The sequence below is a fragment of the Carassius auratus genome, chromosome 2 (assembly GCF_003368295.1).
Source record: "Carassius auratus strain Wakin chromosome 2, ASM336829v1, whole genome shotgun sequence".
Lineage (NCBI taxonomy): Eukaryota > Metazoa > Chordata > Actinopteri > Cypriniformes > Cyprinidae > Carassius > Carassius auratus.
In genome coordinates this window covers 11,253,896-11,275,500 of record NC_039244.1, presented here as the reverse complement: position 1 = coordinate 11,275,500, position 21,605 = coordinate 11,253,896, and the positions used below count along the sequence as shown (strand labels likewise).

The 21,605-nt window shown below is 36.9% G+C and overlaps 1 protein-coding gene across 5 annotated transcripts in view; it reads right to left on the bottom strand.

The window, feature by feature from the left end:
• Window positions 1–21,605, bottom strand: part of LOC113115589 (rho guanine nucleotide exchange factor 4-like) — a 76,377-nt gene that overhangs the window by 43,840 nt on the left and 10,932 nt on the right. The window contains exon 1 of one of the 5 annotated variants that reach the window (XM_026283167.1): window positions 9,948–10,296. The exons of the other annotated variants lie outside the window; for them this stretch is intronic. Within the exon in view, the coding sequence (XP_026138952.1) occupies window positions 9,948–9,986 (39 nt within the window). The 5' untranslated portion in view covers window positions 9,987–10,296. Of the gene's footprint in view, window positions 1–9,947; window positions 10,297–21,605 lie in introns of those variants that run through there. 5 annotated transcript variants of the gene reach the window in all.

The following is a 21,605-nucleotide window of genomic DNA, read 5'->3' as shown; positions in this document are numbered from 1 at the left end:
CTCTCATCAGTCCACAAAATGTTCCTCCATTTCTCTTTAGGCCAGTTGATGTGTTCTTTGGCAAATTGTAACCTCTTCTGCACATGCCTTTTTTTTAACAGAGGGACTTTGCGGGGGATTCTTGAAAATAGATTAGCTTCACACAGACGTCTTCTAACTGTCACAGTACTTACAGGTAACTCCAGACTGTCTTTGATCATCCTGGAGGTGATCATTGGCTGAGCCTTTGCCATTCTGGTTATTCTTCTATCCATTTTGATGGTTGTCTTCCGTTTTCTTCCACGTCTCTCTGGTTTTGCTCTCCATTTTAAGGCATTGGAGATCATTTTAGCTGAACAGCCTATCATTTTTTGCACCTCTTTATAGGTTTTCCCTTCTCTAATCAACTTTTTAATCAAAGTACGCTGTTCTTCTGAACAATGTCTTGAACGACCCATTTTCCTCAGCTTTCAAATGCATGTTCAACAAGTGTTGGCTTCATCCTTAAATAGGGGCCACCTGATTCACACCTGTTTCTTCACAAAATTAATGACCTCAGTGATTGAATGCCACACTGCTATTTTTTTGAACACACCCCTTTCAACTAATTCAACTAATTGCCCAATTGCACAGCCTTAAGAGCGTGCATATCATGAATGCTGGGTCTCATTTGTTTTCTGAGAATCTACTGAACCTACTGGTAACTTGTTTGCCACGTAGCAATAAAAAAATATACGAAAAACCTTGATTATTCTGGTTAGTCACATTGTACTGCTATTATTTTGAACACACCCCTTTCAACTAATTCAACTAATTGCCCAATTGCACAGCCTTAAGAGCGTGCATATCATGAATGCTGGGTCTCATTTGTTTTCTGAGAATCTACTGAACCTACTGGTAACTTGTTTGCCATGTAGCAATAAAAAAATATACGAAAAACCTTGATTATTCTGGTTAGTCACATTGTACTGCTATTATTTTGAACAATACTGTATATGGTAAGTGTATAAAATAAAAAAAGGATAGACAGAGACAAAAAAAAAAAAAACGTGTGATTGTGCACACAGGACTGCTACATGATGACATGCCTGATACATATTCATATATTTATTCACAGGATATTTACAGTCCTTTAGCTTGGTTAAAATTGTATTTTCAGTGAAAAAGTTTGTCGCTCATTAACAACAAGCCATCTTAAATAAACAGGGTTAATACATGATCTTTGGGACATTTTTTCCCCAATCATCTATATATAATAACTTCATGTCAAAAGTTGTCGACCCCATGTACATCCAAGAAAACTACAGGATAATTTTATATGAAAGTTTAGATGTTTAGCCTTCTTGTTATGTCATTTCCATTATAAGTACATCAAATATAATCATTCATCAAACAACAGTGGAAACATAACTAAAAAGAGATTATAAATATCTAATAAAAATAATTAAAAATGCAATCAAAGTTTCAGTATTCTGCTGCGAACCGGTCATAACAATAATGAGGTATAATCTCACAGTCATTTAATAATATCCATATCATTACTTCTGTGGCAGAACAGATCTTACATTCCCACAATATAGTATCTTAAAGTCACTGGAACAGCATCATGAAAGAGAGAGAGAGAGAGAGAGAGAGAGAGCGCCTGCTAATGAGATACACTGAGAGTACACTGTGAGATCAGCGTGCTTTTGCTTACATTATTCCTCATGGGTACAGGATGACTGCAAAGTCTAGACTTAGTGTCTGCTATCTCAAACCCTGAAGACATGCAAATGTGACATCAACATACTGTATGCTTCTGCACATGCAAGGTGTTGACGTCATGTGACAGTGTAACAATGTAGCATGCTTTATATACTGTTGTTTATTATAGAAGCAGATTAGTCTGAAATATAATTCACGCAAAAACACGATTCACACATGCATAGACAATTTAAGATGCATGAAACCTAATCACGTACACACAAAAAAAAATTCACGTGCGTGAAAAAAAAATATATTCACAAAAAGCAATTCACAAGCGCAAAATAAAATTATATATTTATAAAATACATTTCACAAATGCAAAAAACTAATTGTAGATATACAACTGTGCACAAAAACCTTTGAATGTTTAAAATGTACAAGTGTCTGAATGTACGAATCGTCATTTACTACGAATCCACTCGGATTTGTGTGTGTGTGTTTTTGAGACTTTCCTGGCAGAGCTCTCTTCCCACGTGGGTCTGTCGTACTCTTTAGCCAATCAGATGCGAGCTTACCATTCAACCAATCATATCATAAGCCACTGAGTGCATTCAAGGAGCACGATTCTGTGCACCTTTTGCGCAATATGGATAAATTAGAACGGAAATTGAGCCTTTACATCATCAATAATGGCTAATGAAGAACGGGAAGCATGGGAGTTTAGTTTATTACATAAAAGTCTGAGTTTACACATTTTATCGTTTACACATTCAATCAAGACAAAAAATTTTAGTATTTTAGAACAAAATACAGTTGTAACAGGACTGTTACAGTAATTCTAAATTAAACTGCAATCAGGATAGTAAAAAGAAATACCTGTAAAGACAAAAGTAACATTTTGAGAGTTGTGAAATTATAATTCTAAATAATCTTGTTTTATAAATTGATGTCTGTTAGGTCAGTGTGTACTTTCTTACAGTAATACATTTTAAAACATGTAGCCTAGTCATTGTTAACCACTACATTGAAACAATGTAGTTCAATCAAGATAAACAACATCAGATATTTAGAAACGTTGTTTAAAGAGCAACTAAACCCTAAGCCAACTTTTTTAGTCAATGATCTATAAGAATGGGGCTTTATTAGTGCTGTTCATTGTTTCGAGTAACTTTTTTGACATTTGAGTATAAAGTGTTTTAATTCTATAATATATGGTGTAAAAACGTCTGAGTGCTGCCATCTTCAGGTTGAACAGTGGCTACTGCAGTTGATTTTTCCTATTGGATGTTGCGGTGGCAAGTGACGTAAGCGGTTTCCAGCTCACCACGCCCCTTGGTACGAGCTACCACGCCCTTGGCAGTATAAAACCATCTTGTTCCTTCAAAATCACTGTAGTGAGTCAGGAGTTGGAATTGCGAGTATTGAAACGATCAGGATAGACTATTATTGCAACTATTTAGCATATCAATTATATAGTTATTTAGATATTCAAGTTAGCGTAGATTTATCTGTATTTAGTACAGTGATCAGGATGGTACGGAGGTGTGTTGCTGGTTGTGACAGCACTGCTGGACTGCATAGTTTTCCAGCAGACTTGAAAAACTTTTGTGCTGCACTCGAAAAGTTCCAGATGCATCCTCTTTCATTTTATGTTATGTTTGAGCCTATGCTCTTTGCAACTTAATTAAGTTGTGGATTGTGTGTAGGCTAATTTTATTGTCGCACTTGAAAAGTTTCAGATTGATCCTCGTTTTTATTTATTTTATATATTTCGGAGCTTATTCTCTTGAATGATGTGGATCGTTTGTAACTTCATTGCAATTTAATTCAATGTACTGTCGTTCTAATTTCCATAACCGTTATGTTTTAGTGGTTCTAAACCTTTTTTTCCACTGGGCCGCACTATGGTCCAAGTCCAAGTGCAAGTGGATTGCACAGGTTCAAGTAGCAATGGGCTTCTTCACACTGCCTCCACATGTTCAATTGTGCTTTTGAAGCCTACTGACCACGCGCACCTGCCGCGCAGTCATAAAAAATGGGAGGTACGCGTTCGTCCTCTCAGAGCCTCCGCAAACACTCTCCCATAACGATGATTACATCACGCCTACCTAGCGGTCCATAACGGTCTTCCCACGGACGCAGAAAGTTTCATGTTTTTTTTATTGTATGGAAAAATCCCATTTAAAAAAAACAGACCGCCATTACATTTTGCACCACACTTTGGGAATCCCTGAACTAAACAATCATGAAGTCGATGAAGAATATACTGCTTTAGATATTCCTAAATTATAAGTGAAAGATGCATTTCAATGTACAGAAAATATATTTACAAATTAAACAACGTTTCTAAATATCTGATGTTGTTTATCTTGATTGAACTACATTGCTTCAACGTAGTGGTTAACAATGACTAGGCTACATGTTTTAAAATGTATTAATGTAATAAAGTACACACTGACCTAACAGACATCAATTTATAAAACAAGATTATTTAGAATTATAATTTTACAACTCTCAAAATGTTAACAGTAACTGTAACTGTACTGTAACAGTCCTGTTACAACTGTATTTTTTTCTAACTAGTTTTCTAACTAGAAAAAACTGTCTTGATTGAATGTGTAAACGATAAAATGTGTAAACACAGACTTTTATGTAATAAACTAAACTCTTACCCATGCTTCCCGTTCTTCATTCGCCATGCTGGATTACTGATGTAAAGGCTCAATTTCCGTTCTAATTTATCCATATTGCGCAAAAGGTGCGCAGAATCGTGCTCCTTGAATGCACTCAGTGGCTTATGATATGATTGGTTGAATGGTAAGCTCGCATCTGATTGGCTAAAGAGTACGACAGACCCACGTGGGAAGAGAGCTCTGCCAGGAAAGTCTCAAAAACACACACACACAAATCCGAGTGGATTCGTAGTAAATGACGATTCGTACATTCAGACACTCGTACATTTTTAACATTCAAAGGTTTTTGTGCACAGTTGCATATCTACAAATAGTTTTTGCATTTGTGAAATGTATTTTATAAATATATAATTTTATTTTGCGCTTGTGAATTGCTTTTTGTGAATTTTTTTTGTGTGTACATGAATTAGGTTTCATGCATGTGAAATTGTCTATGCATATGTGAATCGTGTTTTTTGCGTGAATTATATTTGAGACTAATCTGCTTCCATAGATTATTGCCTGATGTTGTAACAAGATTTAATAATTAGATTCAGGTGGGGAAATCGGCCATGCATTTTGACAAAGTTTTGGAGGCAACATTCTCTGTCTTCCACATCACATTGTTTTATTTATGCATCTATTTATGTATGTATTGTGGATTAGAATACAACAATAAGAACAACAGCCAAGTCATTAAGATGGACTGCTCTCCAGGCATTATAAACCTCCTTAGTTTAGATTTATGAGGATTCATGATTCAGGAGTAATGGTTTGGTTTTAGGGGAGGGTGGTTTTAAAGTCAGGAGGAAGTACAGGGGTGAATCAGATTGCTCTGGCACAGAATCCCGCTGCTGTGCCAACATGAGCATGAGCTCATCCCATCAGGGAGGCCAACCACAGAGAGGGAAACACACACAAACAGATCTGCATACATGCAAGGATGACGTGTCAGGAGATTGTGGGTAAGTTGCTCTGCATGAGGGCTGCTCTTATTTCTAAATATAGTGATGAGGAGCACAGAAAGCAGATTTAACACAGTGAAGGTCATATACCATCAAATCAAAGATAATTTCTCATCAGATGAGAATTTGACCTGTGGATTTGAAGCAATAGTAAAATAGTAAGATGTTTTTGCAGTAATGCTTGCTTTAGATATAATTTCAACTGAAATGCAATAAAACCCAGTGGATATATTTAAGAGCTTATGCTTTCCAAGTGAACTGCTGTGCATAGTAAGTGGAGGTGGTGATTTAGAGCTGGTACACACACAACTGCAATCCTCTCTGTGCCAACTAAATCAGCTGACTTCAGATCAGCCGAACAGCATTAACAAAGTATTTACATTGGTTAAAATATTAGACCTGCAATTAATCAAATTAAGAGCAATGAACTATAATGTATCAATATCTTCCCACCATTGCCTTGATGAAATACAGGTGCATCCAATAAATTAGAATGCCATGGAAAATTTAATTTATTTCAGTAATTCAACTCAAATTGTGAAACTTGTGTATTAAATAAATTCTGAAGCAGTTTAAGTCTGTGGTTCTTTTATTTGTGATGATTTCACAAAATTATTTAATAAAAAACATTTAATAAAAAAACCACCAATTCACTGCAGGATCTGCGGATATAAGGTTTATTTTTTCATGCAAAGTATTATAAACATAACCGGCATTCAATTTTTATTTTATTTTTATTTTTTTATTTGCACTAGGAATCTAGATCAGTTATTTCAATTTATTTATTTAAATGGGACAGGGCATATTCATGAACGTACAATCAAAGTTGAACGTATATCATTGTAGAGTATTGGAGTCTTTTCAACTGCACATTTACGGCAGGTTCTACTCCAGTCATTGGTAAGTGTGTAATTCAGCGTGACATAAGTGTCCTCCAGAAGCAGCATGCAACACACAGGCTCCATAAATCAGATCAGTGTCATGTACATCACACTTGCAGACTGAGAGAGCATGCGGTACATTTTCAGAAGATGTGCACACTGTCAGACAGCTAGTGAAGCTCAATGCTTGCTGTTGAGATAAATCTAATTCAGAGATCGCAGTGACAACAAAGAAACAGTGGCATAAGGAATACTGTGTTTGTTAGATTTCCAATCAGGCATTTTCAACTCTGCTTGCATTCTGATGTAAAATATGTTAAGCTTACTTTTTGATGACTCTATTTTCATGGCAGTTCTGGAGGAGATTTCAATTCACATGAATTTGATCAAGTGATTTACACCCTGTACCTTTCACCTGATCAGACGTTTCTCCCAGGAGTCTGATAGCAGAACATAATCTCCCGGTCTGTTTATTGCTTTCCAAATCTGATTGGAATCATATTGTCCAAAATCCTTCCTGATGCACTGAAGCACAAGAGGTTAAATACACCCTCATCCCCACAATTTCTTTAAACTATTAGGTATCCCAGATAAAAGAGCACTGCATGTTAAATCCATAGACCAAATAACAAGTACCTTCTTGTTCGTAATGAGGAGGTGATGAGCAGCTTATGCCACGCTCCCCTGCTGAGAGACACAACTTAACACCTTGCTCTGATAACTCTCAAAGAGACACAGAAGAAAAATGCCCAGGGAAAAGACATTTGCCCCATAAACTCATACAGCGGCTCCCTGATCCCTCTTGTCCATTCTAATCGCCAGAAACTTGTTTACCAAACAAAATGATACTGTATATTCTTTATCAGTGGTTACGTAATCTAAACAGACACAATCGCCAAAACACAAGGGAGCTGTTTTTCCCAAAACAGGTTTACAGGGCAGGGACATACCACACATCCACTGAACCATAGCTAAATACTAAATGCTATAAAAAGCATTTATTTCTTCATCTCTACATGTATTACCTTAATGGTATATATTAGTACTTTAAAAATGCACATTAGTACCGAATGTGTACACTTAAGCCCCGGTGACAGTTTATAACTTTTTTTCTGAAAGTGTATCTACGATCTATGACCTCAAGAACCACTGAAAAGATTCCCCATGACACTTGTTTTAACATAGCATCCAATTACTACGGCATGTGGTCAACTCTGACAAAGATCTACAGAGATAATGTTTAAAACTATTACAGAGCTCCTATGGCCAAAAGTTATAATATATGAGGACAATCTGAAAAGCATAGGCTGGGGTCTAGGTGTGTGTAGGGGGCTACAACACCTCTACTTCACACTAGCTAGCTTAGCCTCTTGGAGTTGGTTTACATTCCTGTCCTGCTATTGCTCGTTCTCGGTGTCTAAATGGTCTGCTCTTGTCTCTACTCTGGGGAAATAGAAAATCTGCCCACAACTCTTATAAACGGTTTTGGTTTTGGGGGGGATTTCTGAGTGAGACTTCAGGAAGACACTGAAAATGACTCATTGTGAGACATTTTAACAGTATTAGGGCTTTACATAAGAAAAAGATGTTTAGCTGAGAGACCTTCACGTTCACTATCAGTTCTTATGCTGATTTAAATGAGAAGCTGCTGAAAAAAACAAACAAACTTTAAATCATTTGGTATTCCGCACGCTTGCATTTACAGACATCTTGTGCTAACTACTTCTGAGGTTCCTCGTGTGTCACATTCCACTGGACTTCAATTTCACTAAATGTTTTGCTTTAATGAAGCATAAAAATCTCTCACTGCTCTCATTGTTTTTTTCTTCTTCTTCAATTAACTGGCCCGTCTATTTCCCTGTCTGGCCAAGTGTAATAGAAGCCAATGTATTGAGTAACTGAGTGTGGTATTTAATCGGCATTGTCAAACATGTATGTCACAGGGATTGGGGGCCTAGAGCATCAACACACACACACACACACCTATCAGTCCCAAACAACACATGCAACCACACCCAAACTTTTACTCACGTCTAGCTCTGACATGCCGATGCACTGTGATCTAAAGAGAAACCGGATAATCAAACCGCCCCAGGAAAACACAGATGGGAAAAACGTGCAATCTGATCGCTGATATTCCTATCGGGAGAGCAGATGGGACAGATCCTCTCCCTAACATTGCTCTTCGCTTGAGAGCGGTATTGTTTGGGAAAAGTGCTGTTTCATGGCTTACATTTCAGCTGGGGATACAGAGATGTAAAAGGCCAAATGTCAAGGCAGTTTATGTTCATAGCAGGCAGTTTGACAACTGATTGATTAAACTGTTGACTGTTTATGTCAACAAAATGATGGCTGAAATGATTAGGAAGCGGTTCTGCTGACTGAGCTCGTGCGTAACCTGCCTACATTCCCATGCCAAAAAGGCAGAATATGAATTCAAAAGAAACTCTTTCAGAGAGAGCCGGGCTGTGAGGATGCATTTATTCACAACCATAATCTGACGGATGCTGTGCATGACATATTCAGATTCGACAATGCCCCTCACAGAGGAGGATGCTGGAAGAGCTGAGTAAAACACAAGGCACTGAGCTGCAACTGCAGAGCTGCTTTAGGATGCTCATTCTTCTTTACAATGCTTCTGTATTCAACGTCCCATAAAAACAGCTTAGTTTGCTTTCCCACCAGTTTTAGAAGTAGGGGACATGATGGACAGTGGCTCCGAGAACTATTTAAACGCTTCAAGGGATAGATTCTGTCATATTTTCTTCACCGTCATTTCACTGTATGATATTATTTCACGAACAAAGATATTTTGAAATGTGACTTCTATTGTATGAAGAAACCATGCTCAAAATATCTATTGTGTTTAGAAGAAGAAAGAAGCCAAACAGGTTTGGAATGACATGAAGGTGATTAAATGATGACTTTTTTTTTATGCATTCTTAATTTAAATCACAATTAAGAGAAATGGGATTGACGATGTGAAAAAAAGAAGAAAAAAAGTAAATATCACTTCCAAACAGAATATTGCCAATATTGTCATTTATTTTATTTATTTTTATTGTTTGTCTGTTATTATTCATTTATTCCCAAATTCTAAATTGACAATCTTTATTATATTAAGTAATTATGCGCACTTAGGATACTGTGTGCAACACAATGCAAAAAAATAAAACATAATTAATTAATTAATTACCATACATATTTTTTCAGAGATTTGTTGATAAGTCCTTGTTTTATTTTTTAAAGCTTAACAAACATCTACAGCATTTGTGAAATATTTTGCTTGACAAGTATATTTCAGTAATTGAAGAAAGTCCAGGCATTGATCTATCCTTCATTTAATCAAAGACATATGTGATCTCAAGAAACAAGCCAAAGCTGCCATTATATGAAGCTTATCAGAGATTTTACACAAAAAACACACTTTGTTTGATACTAAAACCATCAAAAAAAAAAAAAAACGTATTAACTATAAATAAGAGCAAATGAAATAAAACCAAATGTATCAGATCCTGACATTCTAGTATTATCCGCTATGGCATTTTTCATTTAAAGCTTCAACATATCTTTCACCAGAGCAAATATTTCAAGAATTTACCTTTGGACTCAACCCTGTCCTCAAGATAACCTATTAAGAACAGCTTCAAAGGAAAATGAACCGAATGCCGTAACTAACCACAATGACAGCGGGATGTTAATCTGTTCCAACAATCCGTAACCAACACAAAGCTAGGAAAACAAGCTCTCTGAAGCACTCTTACCTTAAAGAAGCTTCGTAGGAAGTATATAACACTCAACATTGTGAGTGTGTTGAGAGGGGACGCCTTCAGTCCTCTTTCACTCCCCCTCTGACCCTCTCTCTCTCAATCCTCATGTCCTGATGAGAGTTACTCCAGCCCGTTCTGGCCACATGCTTACTTGATGCTATTTAGTAGCACTCTAAGACTCATGGTGCAGCCAGAGAGAGAGAGAGAGAGAGAGAACGCGAGCGAGAGACACACAGAGAGAGAGACCGAATGAACCTGTCATGCCATGCCAGTGGTTAAAGTTTCCTAACAATGAGCAGTCCTCTGTTCAACTCAGCTATGTAAAAACAACCGTCTTAGCCAGAGAATCGTTTAACATATTCTCTTCTGATCTTACAAACGTCTTTAAAGGTTTAATTACTCTCTCTGAGGCCAGTTGAGGTACAGCATGCGAGTCGGGCTGTGGTGGATTTAAAAGGGTGTTGTGGATGGGAAAGCATTAGGTCATTTTATTTTCTTTTTTTTTTTATATTGTTGGGTGAGTGTCTATGAAACGCCCAGAGTCTGTGCTAATGCTTTAATCTTAAACCTCCCGACCAGCAACTGTATCTGTGGTGCCTTGATGTCAAGTGGGCACACACTCTCCAAAGGCCTGAGTTATCATGTGTTTATGATGCTCTGAAACATATTGTGGTAAGGTTTAACACATGAGGCGGGGACCTGCAGTGGAAAGTGTTTTTTGTCTCATAGTAGAGGTATACTTCAACCTGAAGTGCGTAACTTCTGTGCAACTAGTGTCTCCAAAAACAACAAATGATTGTTTCAATGTTTCTCCACTCAATGTTTCTGCCATTGGTTGAGCAAACAGATAGTCCTGTCCCATACGGATGCCATTGGTTGTGGCAGTTTGGTAAAAAAAATTCTAAATACTGAATAGCTGTGGTGAAACAAAGCACTTGTTTTCTCACTGTAACTGGAAGAAAAAGGCTTTTATAGCATTGAAATCTGACTACGATTTTCCTCAAGATTCAGTATTGCTTTACTATTTTCTTTATTTACATACACTACCATTCAAAAATGTGGGGTCAGTGTGGGTAAGTCTCTTATGCTCACCAAGAGGGCATTTATTTGATCAAAAAAAAGGAGTAAAATACAGTACAAATAGTAATACTGTGCAATATTATTACTTTTTTTCTTTCTTGCCAAAGATACATTAGGTTAGGTATTTAATGATTCCTATAAATGCATTTTTATAAATAATTCATCAAAGTGTGTTAATAGAACTTGCTCAAATCAGATTATTAGATCAAATTGAATAATTTCCACAAATGGCCATGCAGGATCAACTTACTACAAAGTAAATCGAGTGGATGAGGAAAGACACATTTTGAGTAATATATGGGAAGGACAGTGATTTCAAAGTACCCTATTACTGCTACGAAAGATTTCACCTCCAAAAGGGCCAGTTAAAATAATGTCAGTGTAAAGGTAATTTGAAATGACAATAGCATAATGTTGGCAGGAAGGGGAATAAAACTACAGTATCAGGATTCTCATTTCACCTTATTAATCAAGTTCTTGACAGAGGGCGCTCTCTGCTGTACAAGTGCGGAAATAAAACTGAGGGGGTGAGATCATGGCTATGTACTGGGCAATGGAAAGTATTTATCAGCCTATTAATTACCAAAAGCAAACAAAACAAAAAAATCACTATTTTATCTAAAATCTTAGAAGTTATAAGCATGTCAACCCCTTTTTTTCACACCTGCGCTAAAAAACAGGATGGCAATGTATCCAAACGAAGAAAAGAGTGACAAGTGTTAGAACAAATGTTGTTTGTTCTATGGTTAAATTATTTGACACAAAAAAAGCATCAGCTATTGTAACCTAACAAAGAGCGTCTTTTATTCTCTGTTTTGTCTCCACCGTTTTGGCTTCGTTCGTTCTTAGTCTGCTGTGACCACAAATCACCGTCTGCTGCCCACAACAACGGACAGTTCAGTCAAACTCCTCAAGCCCATCCGTCCTCTGTGTGTCTGCCTGGAGACCCCACCGTTCCTCCCTCTCGGGGCTATTCAGTGTGTCAGCGCTCTCTGGGAGGTAGACGGTCGGGGCAGTTGGTGACAGACCAGTAGCTCTAGTCAGCCCTCTATCTCTCTCCCTCACACTTCTCTCTCTCTAATTTAGTTTGACACTGTTTAGTCGGAGGCCTTTTCCTGAATGAGGCCATTGTGAACAAAGTGAGTGAACGACAGTGAACGTTCCTCCATTTCTCACACTTTAGAAGATGAAGATTCCCCCAGCATGATTGAGACAGCGCGACTCCGTCAGGAAGCTTTGTGTGGGCCTAGGAGAAGCTTATGATATTCTTATAATGGATATGAACTCTGTCAAGAGGCTTTGGAGACGCATTATAATTACAAAAGCAGCTGGAGAGCACTCAGCTACCCCGTAGATCCCTCCCACCACGATTCTGACAACTCAGCACAGCTATAGATACAAAGGCACTCAAGAAAACACACCCACACTGAAAGCGGCCCGTGAGCGTGGTCCCAGACGGAAGCTGTAGTGAAAGGTCAACATTTTTATAAGCAATACAGGCACTGCATTTAGCTTCTTCAGGAAATTAGTAGGCTAATGTGTCATTCTTGCAAATTAAACATATACGGTCATTTCCGCATTTGTCCCGCTGCATTTATTAAATCATCAGAGGTACAAATCCAGTGTTGTTTATCTTATTTTCAATATTCAATAAACAATTATCTCAAATAAAATTTATACGTAATATATGCAGTAAAGTACATATATATATAAATAATAAAAAAAACTATATATATATACTATTTTGCATCTATTATTTTTTGAACCAATATTAAAGGCATAGTTCATCCCCAAATGTTTGTCCTCATTTACTATCCCTAATGTTGTCCCAAACCTGTTTTGAATTTAAAAATTTTGGGGTGAACTATCCCTTTAGTTATTCTGGAGCTTATTAATTATTATTAATTATTGTTATTTAATGTTTATTGCTATAAACATATCCCAGAAAAGTTTAAAGCTTGAGGTCTAATATTACGAGTTTCTAATGCTAAACATTTGGATTTGGACATATTCTGTGCCAAATACACTCCTTTAGGGTACAAATAAGTTTCATAATGTTTTTTTTTTTTTTTTTTCGAGAGTATGGCCCTGCGTGATGTCATAAAGTCCTTGTATGGGCACTTGTTTTGGAAGAGCGAGCACACAGCAACATGCTTCATTTGTTTATTCTTTAGCCATAGTTAATTTAGGTCAATAAAGTTGTTTTCCCTTTTTTATTTATGTCGATGTCACAGCTAGCAGGCAATCGCTATGCAAAAGCTGCTCATGCTCATGACTCTTTAGCTCCGCCCACGGCACCCCTCCAGGAGCACGACTTTTTCGGAGAGAAGCGGTACAGCTGTGTCCGTATTTAATAAACCTGATAAAACAAAAGATTCTTCGGAGATATGAAGGATGCACTAATACTCTATAGGTACTCAAGATTAACATAAGATTGGCTGTGTGTGTTACAGTTTGTCCCCTTTAAGAGCTTGAGGCCCTATGTGGACCCTATTGTGGAAAAAAGCCTATTTTCACAGGTTCATGTTTTAGAACCGATCATTTCTGTAAGCTTCATGGATATAGGTTTCATAGAATGTCCTAATAGTCACTTGTGAGACGAATTTAAAAAGCATCTGGCACAAACACCCTGACCTGAGGAGTCCAAAACCTTGACATGACACATGTTTAACATGACCCTCAAACCTTGTGTGGGTCAATTACATGACGTGATTATTCGTCTGATAGGATCATGTGTTCTCAGGTTGAACGTGCTGTGTTTGTGTTTTTATTTTTTCTAAACAATCCAGTATCTTAAAAAAAATCACATCAAAACTACCTGTTCCTGTATGGAGGACATTCAGTTATTTCATCATCTAAACTCCACCTAAACAAAATGTTTAGTCTATGTCATTTCTTTTATCAGCAGTGAATGTTTTCAAATGTTAACATGAAATTGTATACTGTAATTGTTTTCCGATAAAATACTTTCTCCTATCTCAGCTCAATATGCATGGACGGCTATCAGTAACCCATCTGCAGGCCGCTTTCCCTGAAAAGTGCAACACTGTTGTTTTGTGGGTGCTGTTTTTGAGCATCCCAAACAACCCAACATATCAATCAATGGATCAGTCAATGGCATGAATTAAAGGTGGGACTTTTTTGAATGACCAATGGCCAAATGGTGAAGTCCTTATGATAACAATTAGAAAAGATCCTTGAGCAGTAAATCAGCGTATCAGATCAGGATCATTTTGCTGAAAATTTTGCTTTGACAACACAGGAATAAATCACATTTGAAAAGATATGCAAGGCAAATTAAAAATATATATATATTTTACAATTTATATTATCCATCAAATAAATGCAATCTTGGTGAGCATTCTGTTGAATCTTCTTTGAAGAACATAAATCCTACAGACCTCAAAGGTAGTATATATGTACAAAATATTCATATATAATATTGTTAAAATATAAAAATACAAATTTATTTTGTATTTAACTCTATTTTAGACTTGTTTTGTGATTAACAGCAGTAAATGGCCAAATAAACAAATAAATATTCATGAGGTACTGATTTAAGTTTAATATTCTTGAAAGACATCATTCAAGAGACATGAATCTAGCACATGTAGGAAGTCAATCAATTATACAGTTTAACACAGTGCAACAATCAACCAATCAGAGTAAAGTTTTCCAGGGAGTCATGTAATATGCAGTGACACTGTGAGGTGACCTCAGACATTATTAATACAAACGGAGCTGTCTAGGTGGAGAAAGATCTTACTGATAGCTCTTGAGCTCTGGATTTGTAGAGTCCATGTTCCTGAGGTGAGGGACGTCATTCAGATCGGACAGACTATAACCCAACCCATGACAACAGAACCTCCCTGGACACGAAGCGTGAGAAAGAAGAAGGAACAATGCAACATGCTGCCCATAGCAACTTACGCACACACACAATTAAGCTGTTGGTGCATTATTACACAGTGCTGTCCAGGCAACAGCCGCTCGTTGAGACTGTGAGGGTCAAATCAAAGGGCTGCTATGGAGCGTTCTTCTCAGAAGAACTTCCTTTCCCACCTTTAGAGCACAAACGTTCTTCAATTTAACTGCTTTCACTTATTACTACCAACTGTTTGGAAAAGAAAAGGCTAACGGTCTCCAGTGCCTGTCAATCAGAGAGATTGTGAAATCGCTGCATTTTTGAAACAGTGAGGAAAAATGGCACAGATGCTGAAGATGAATCATACACCATGAAAAACGGGAAGATCAACACTGATCTCATCAGATATATTACACCTGCAGATCTGCCTGGCATGAACATGTCATTACACTTACTTCTAGATAAAGATCCAAATATATCTGGATCAAAAACAAAAATATCAGGTTGAGTAAAGGATTTGAGATTCTTATATACACAATATCAATCAATATATAGAAGCGATGCACAATATATCAGTACCATATTAGGTATAAGTTGATATTGCCATTTTTTATATTGGTCCATACTGCATACATGTCATTTGATTATATTGTGCATTCTCATTTACTCTATTTTTACATTTATACACACATACATATACATATATATATATATATATATATATATATATATATATATATATATATATATATATATGTGTGTGTGTGTGTGTGTGTGTGTGTGTATAAATGTAGAAAACTACATGTAATCTTCAACAAATGGCAAATTGAATATCATGTTTGATATTGTGATGCTTAAATTCACTTGTAGTATTTTTAAAACTGAATTACTAAAACCAAGTTTTTATTTATTATTCTAGACAATTGTTTTTAGACATTATAGTATATAATAATCTAGATTAGAATATATTAATAATAATGTGCGTTTTAATTTTATTTTTAGACAACTGATTTTGGACATTATAGTTTATTCATAGTTTTTATAACAACATTTAATATCTAATAATAACAATAATAATAATAATTTTAATAAAAATATTTGTATAATATACCATATAATATTTTCTTAGCCTTGAGATATAGAGTAGAAAATAAATCAGCATCCTGGAGCTTCTGAAAACCAATCAACAAAGCACTGGTATAATTTAATTTCTGCTGCTGTTGAATCATTATCTTCAATAAACATTCTCTCCTAAGCTGCACATACTTGCTCGTCTGACAAAGTTATTCAGGAAGAGTATCGATTATGCATCATTTATAAGCCACTTTGTGTCCAATTCTAGAGAAAAACATGAATCAAATTAAAAACAAAGACTCAAAGTGGACACAAATGATCCACCAACCGTTCCAAAACAACACTTAGCGCTACATACTTCACTTATGAGCACTGCTGCTAACTGTCATTTGAGATGCTTAATGCAACATTCATACACCAACCTGTACTCAACAAGACCTGAGCATAAGACCGGTCTATGTTTATCCATGTTTATATGACTCAGTGCTGGTCATTTGCGCAGAGCCTAAACATAGCTCCACATTCCTACTTGAGTCTTCCTGGACGTGCATGTTAGTCTTGTATTTGTTTTGTTGTATTCCACCAGTTGTGTGATGTAACAGTTTGTAAGCCCATAATGACACGTGGCTCTAAGAGTGTGGAAACATAGCAAACAAGTGGAGATTTAGAGGCACAAGTGTTTTCAATCCCTCCTCCTAAGAGAATTGTGCTGCATGCTATATATAACCCCTCCATCAGAGCAAAATACATACTTACATACACAATACACATACTATGGATTTTGAATGCATCTACGTGACAATGAAAATCCAATGCATCTATTACGTAATTTAACAACTGATTACAATTAGCTCTGTCAATGTCTGTAACATTCTAAGAAAGTCATCTGTTAGCATTTCCATTTATCTCAAGACCCCACCAAAGACTGAATATACCAAGACACTTGTATTACTATGAACGAGAGAAACAGCAATATGCAATATGATGCGATATGTGCCATTTTTCAAATAAAATATAAATTGTAAATTGGAAAAGTCATCACTGTAGATGCCATTAGAAGCTCCAGTTACTTTAAAACGGAGATGCATGCTTGGGACCACACCTGCACATTGGCTTTACCAACATGAAATATAAGCTTTTTAAAAGATATTTGAAGATTAGAAAGAACGTTTATGGGTCAGTCCATGTCAGATTATATTGCTGACTTGAAATGTCTTTTAAACGTGAATTTGGCAAGCAGCTTTCCCCCATTCAAGTAGATAGGAGTTAGCTTTGCATGGCCAAAATATGGTCGCCAAGTGAATTGACTTTCCTTGCCTTTGTCCACGCTTAGCTCTGTACACTGTTTTTGAGCAAATCCCTAAATTTCATGTGACTAATTACTTTGGAACCATGTGGAAAATTACATCATGACAACACAAATGGCTGACTAGCACCACAAATGTTAGCAATACATGCTATTTGCAAAGAATATTATTTCATGGGAGTATAATATATAATTTTAAGACTACCATCTGTGATAAATATATATATTGTTCTGTCACATAATCCCATTTTGTGTCTTGGTTTGGACTTCTTTGTTGTATTTACAGTTCTATGGTTTCCTATTTCCTGACCAATTCTTGTAGTCTGTTTATAGCTTCTTTGTTGATTAGTTCAGTAATTCTTGTTTCCTTATTGTCCCCTGTATACTGTGAATAGTTTTTGTGTTTCTTTATACTTTGTTAGGTTGTCTTCCCTAAAGATTAGTTTGTGTTCTCAGTTCAGGTTCATGTTTGCTTTGTGTTTTGGCTTTGATCTGGAACTCTTATCATTTTGTGTTTTTCTTTTATTTACCATAATTTAAACATTTATCCGCATTTGGATCCAGTCTCCATGTCTTTGAGTTCACCTTCATCACATGTTCCTTTCAATATTCCTCTAAACGTTTGTGTCTTCAACATGTTTTTGAAAACAGTTGGTAAGTGCACATAACAAGTACATCAACTTTATGACTGTATTCAACATTAATATTTTAGATTATTATTATTGTACACTGGAAAGTGTTTTAGGTGCTTGTTGTAACTGAATCTTCCATTGTCGTTAATTATACCCCTTACAGACCAGATGGTTCATCCAATATATTCCTTTCGATCATATGAATCCTACTAGTCATAACCACAGCAAAACACGAAGCCAGATTGGTATGAAAGGACATGATCACATTGATGGACCGACTAGCAGGTGCAGGAAATGGAGCACACTTGAGTCCTGTGAGACTCCCACATGGGCAGAGGCCATATATGTGAGTTTGATCACTCATTACTCTGTTTGCCCGTACATGAATACTTCTGCCAAACAAAATGTAAAGTCAACATTTACTGCTTCACAGCTGCGGTCACCATTCACTTTCATAGTCTGGAAAACAGCAGCTTTAGAGATTACATTTGCCGAAAACAGCAAGTGTGGCACATGCAAAACATTCCTAGTGTATCTTGGAAGAAAGGAAATCAGTGATAGTGATTAAATAGTGACTTAATTTTCATTTTTTGCTAAACTAACTTTTTAACCACGCTAATGTGTTTGCCCTCATTTTAGAAAAGCCAAATCTAAAAATAAGACTTGAAACCCTAGACAAGTGCTATGCACATTAAAGAAATCAAATTTGATCCAGTACTTGACAGAACAAAAACAATCCAAAAACACACACTCCGAGTTCAGCCAGAACTGAGCGACCTCAAATAGAACAAAGAAGGTGAGAGTGAAACCAGATCCTTTATCAACGTGTTCCCATGCGGAGGGCAAGCTCTGGCTCAAGATCAGTTTGCATTGCTGGCATTATCCCACTGCTCCATTTAAATAAATCTGCTTTGCTGTGAAAGAAACAAAGAGAAGGCAGAAAATGGGGTATCTGTTTCACTAACCCACAAGCCAACAACACCTGCACCAACAGCCCTGAATAACAAGTACAATTCTTCTAGACAAACTGAGTTTGAGGGGGAGCTGGAGCTGGAGCAGGAAAGGGAATTTGAAGTTGATGCAGACTTGTTCATGCATGTTTTGCTTCTTAATTGTCAGTCTGCATGTGAGGTAAACTGTTGCATCACAGGAAAGCAAAGGTTCGGTGAGTCGGTAGAAGGGCACAGCTACTTGGAGTCTTGGCGTGTTTCTGGCGTCTCCATTGTTGCTATGGCAGGAGTGTTAGCAAAGAGCTTTGGAAAGATAGCGTGTGTTATTCTTGTGAAATACGTAATTCTGACAGACACATCATTGTTAGAGCATGGCCTCTAGGCTTTCATTTACTGTAAGAGCAATTAAAAAAAAAAAGCATTTTAAAATTTCAAAATAAAAAAATAAAGGTGTACTACAAGAAACAGGATGTGATAATAAAATGGAAAAAAAATTATTGGACAGTTAGACCAGAAAGTTATATTAATAACAAAATTACATCATCATAAAACTGATTTATTGATGGCATGACACTTAAATTAAAATTAAATTAATGCATTTAGCAGACACTTTTATCCAAAGCGACTTAAGGTGCATTCAGGCTTTTAATTTTTACCTATCACATGTTCCCGGGGATTCGAACCCCCAACCTCACTCTTGACAGTGCAGTGCTCTACCAATTGAGCTACAGGAACACTTCACTAGCAACTATCATAAGCTCGATTTAGAAAAGTGAAGAAAAGATCTCAAACCATTGGACTGTTGAACAAAAGTGCTGAACAAAAAATCAGAAGTCTGAAAAATGACTCCTCTCACAATTACATATGCTGCAGGATTGCCAATATGAACATGGGGTCGAGGGATATGAAAAGCTTGCATAACTCCAGACAGGAGGCCGATATACTACATAAGAAAAGCTCAGGAAATTACTTGAATTCTTGACATTAAACCACACCTGCACCACTATTTACTTTCTAGGGCCATTAGGGTGTAGTGCAGTGGTTCACAACCAGTTTTACTTCAGGACCTTTCATTTCACATATAAGCAGCAACAAAAATTCACAAAAGCAACAAAAATGTCCTTAAAATTAAACACTGAAATGTAATATCACCATGAAATAGCCTATAAGGCCAAACTATAGGCAGAATTACATTACATAGGATGTGTTGTTGATCTCTGCGGTCAATAACTGCAGTCACACGTGTTGTTCTCATCAATAATGTAATAAAAACTAATTGAAATACCAGGTATGGCTTAGGGGCCGTTCACATATCACGTCTTTTGCGCGCGCAAGTTCGTTATTTCCAATGTAGGCGTGCGGCATGCACGCTCATAATGAAAGCGACACGATCGCGACGCACACGCGGTGCGACGCGCCCGTTTCTTCCAGGTTCGTCCGCACCACAGTTAAAAACATCTCAACTTTTCAGAGAGCCACAAGCGCACCGCGGGTCATGTGACAAGAACTAATCAATCAGCTTCATCCTTTCCCGTAACAACGTTGAAAACTCAGCCAAGATGAAGGAACAGCTGTTCATAGCTGTATATGGATTGCCATTTTGAAATAAATTTTGTAGCAGCGCTACTGCTAGCGATTTTTAGTGCTGCAAATCCATTTATCCTTTGCTGAAATTTTCGCGTCTTTATGGAGAGAGCACGTCATGGTTGCTTAGCAAAGGCAGACGTCTCAGAAGCGCTTCTGCCCGAGCGCTTTGGAAAGAAGGAAAAAAGCGGCGCGCCTAGCGTTTCCCGCGCGTTTTTTGGCGTGATATGTGAACGGCCCCTTACTTGTTTAAAGAGTTGAACAGAATGTGTTTCCAGGAATGGCACAAGTCTGTGTTTAGATCAGTGTACTCAATAATGTAACATTGCCATTCATTATGTATATTTTGATTATGTTGTGAAAAAAACATTTTATTAGTTGAATTCCCATTTGTAAAATAGCCAACAAATCAATTGTTGTAGGCTAACCTGATGTCATGAAAGTGCTTATAGCTTGTTTTTCTGCTTCTGTTTGGCGTAATTTTTCTATGCAGAAATTTACTTCAGCATGCAAAAGATTGATAAATTCATAATTAATGGCATAGCTGTTTCAGTTGACAGAAAAACGGGGAAACACACACAGGCCAATAATAACTGCTGAAATGTTTGTAGGGCAAATCAGAGGTCAGTCTGAGGGGTCATGGTACTCTCTCAAACTCGAATGGTTTTCGTGGTAATAAACAGCGTAAATAGCAACCGTTCATGTGTCAGTGCTTAATGTGCAACTCCTATATGAAAAGCATTTTAGGGGACCCCCTGGCTTTAGGGGGCAGTCACCTACCTTTGCCTAATAGTCCACCCCTGAACCTCAATGTCTAATTGAATACAAAATAACAGAATAATTTGTATAAATATATATATAAGTTCAAATGCAAACTGATTTCTAATTATATTAAGTAGTGATTGAAAGGCTAATTGACACACTTTGCTAAAAAAAGAGGTCAAACTTCATTGCAGCTGTCCAACTAGGACACCAACACCAGGATAAAGGCTCAAAAGAAGGCTTGGCTGCTTCCCCAAGCTTGTGGTCCAGATTTGCAAAGAAAGGCAAGCTTGAGGCAACCAATCATCCTGTCCAGCTTTCTGTAGCCACAAATGAGTTACTAGATTATGGCAATGTTGTATTCCAGTTACTCTTTCTGAATAAGTCGAAAAAAACAGC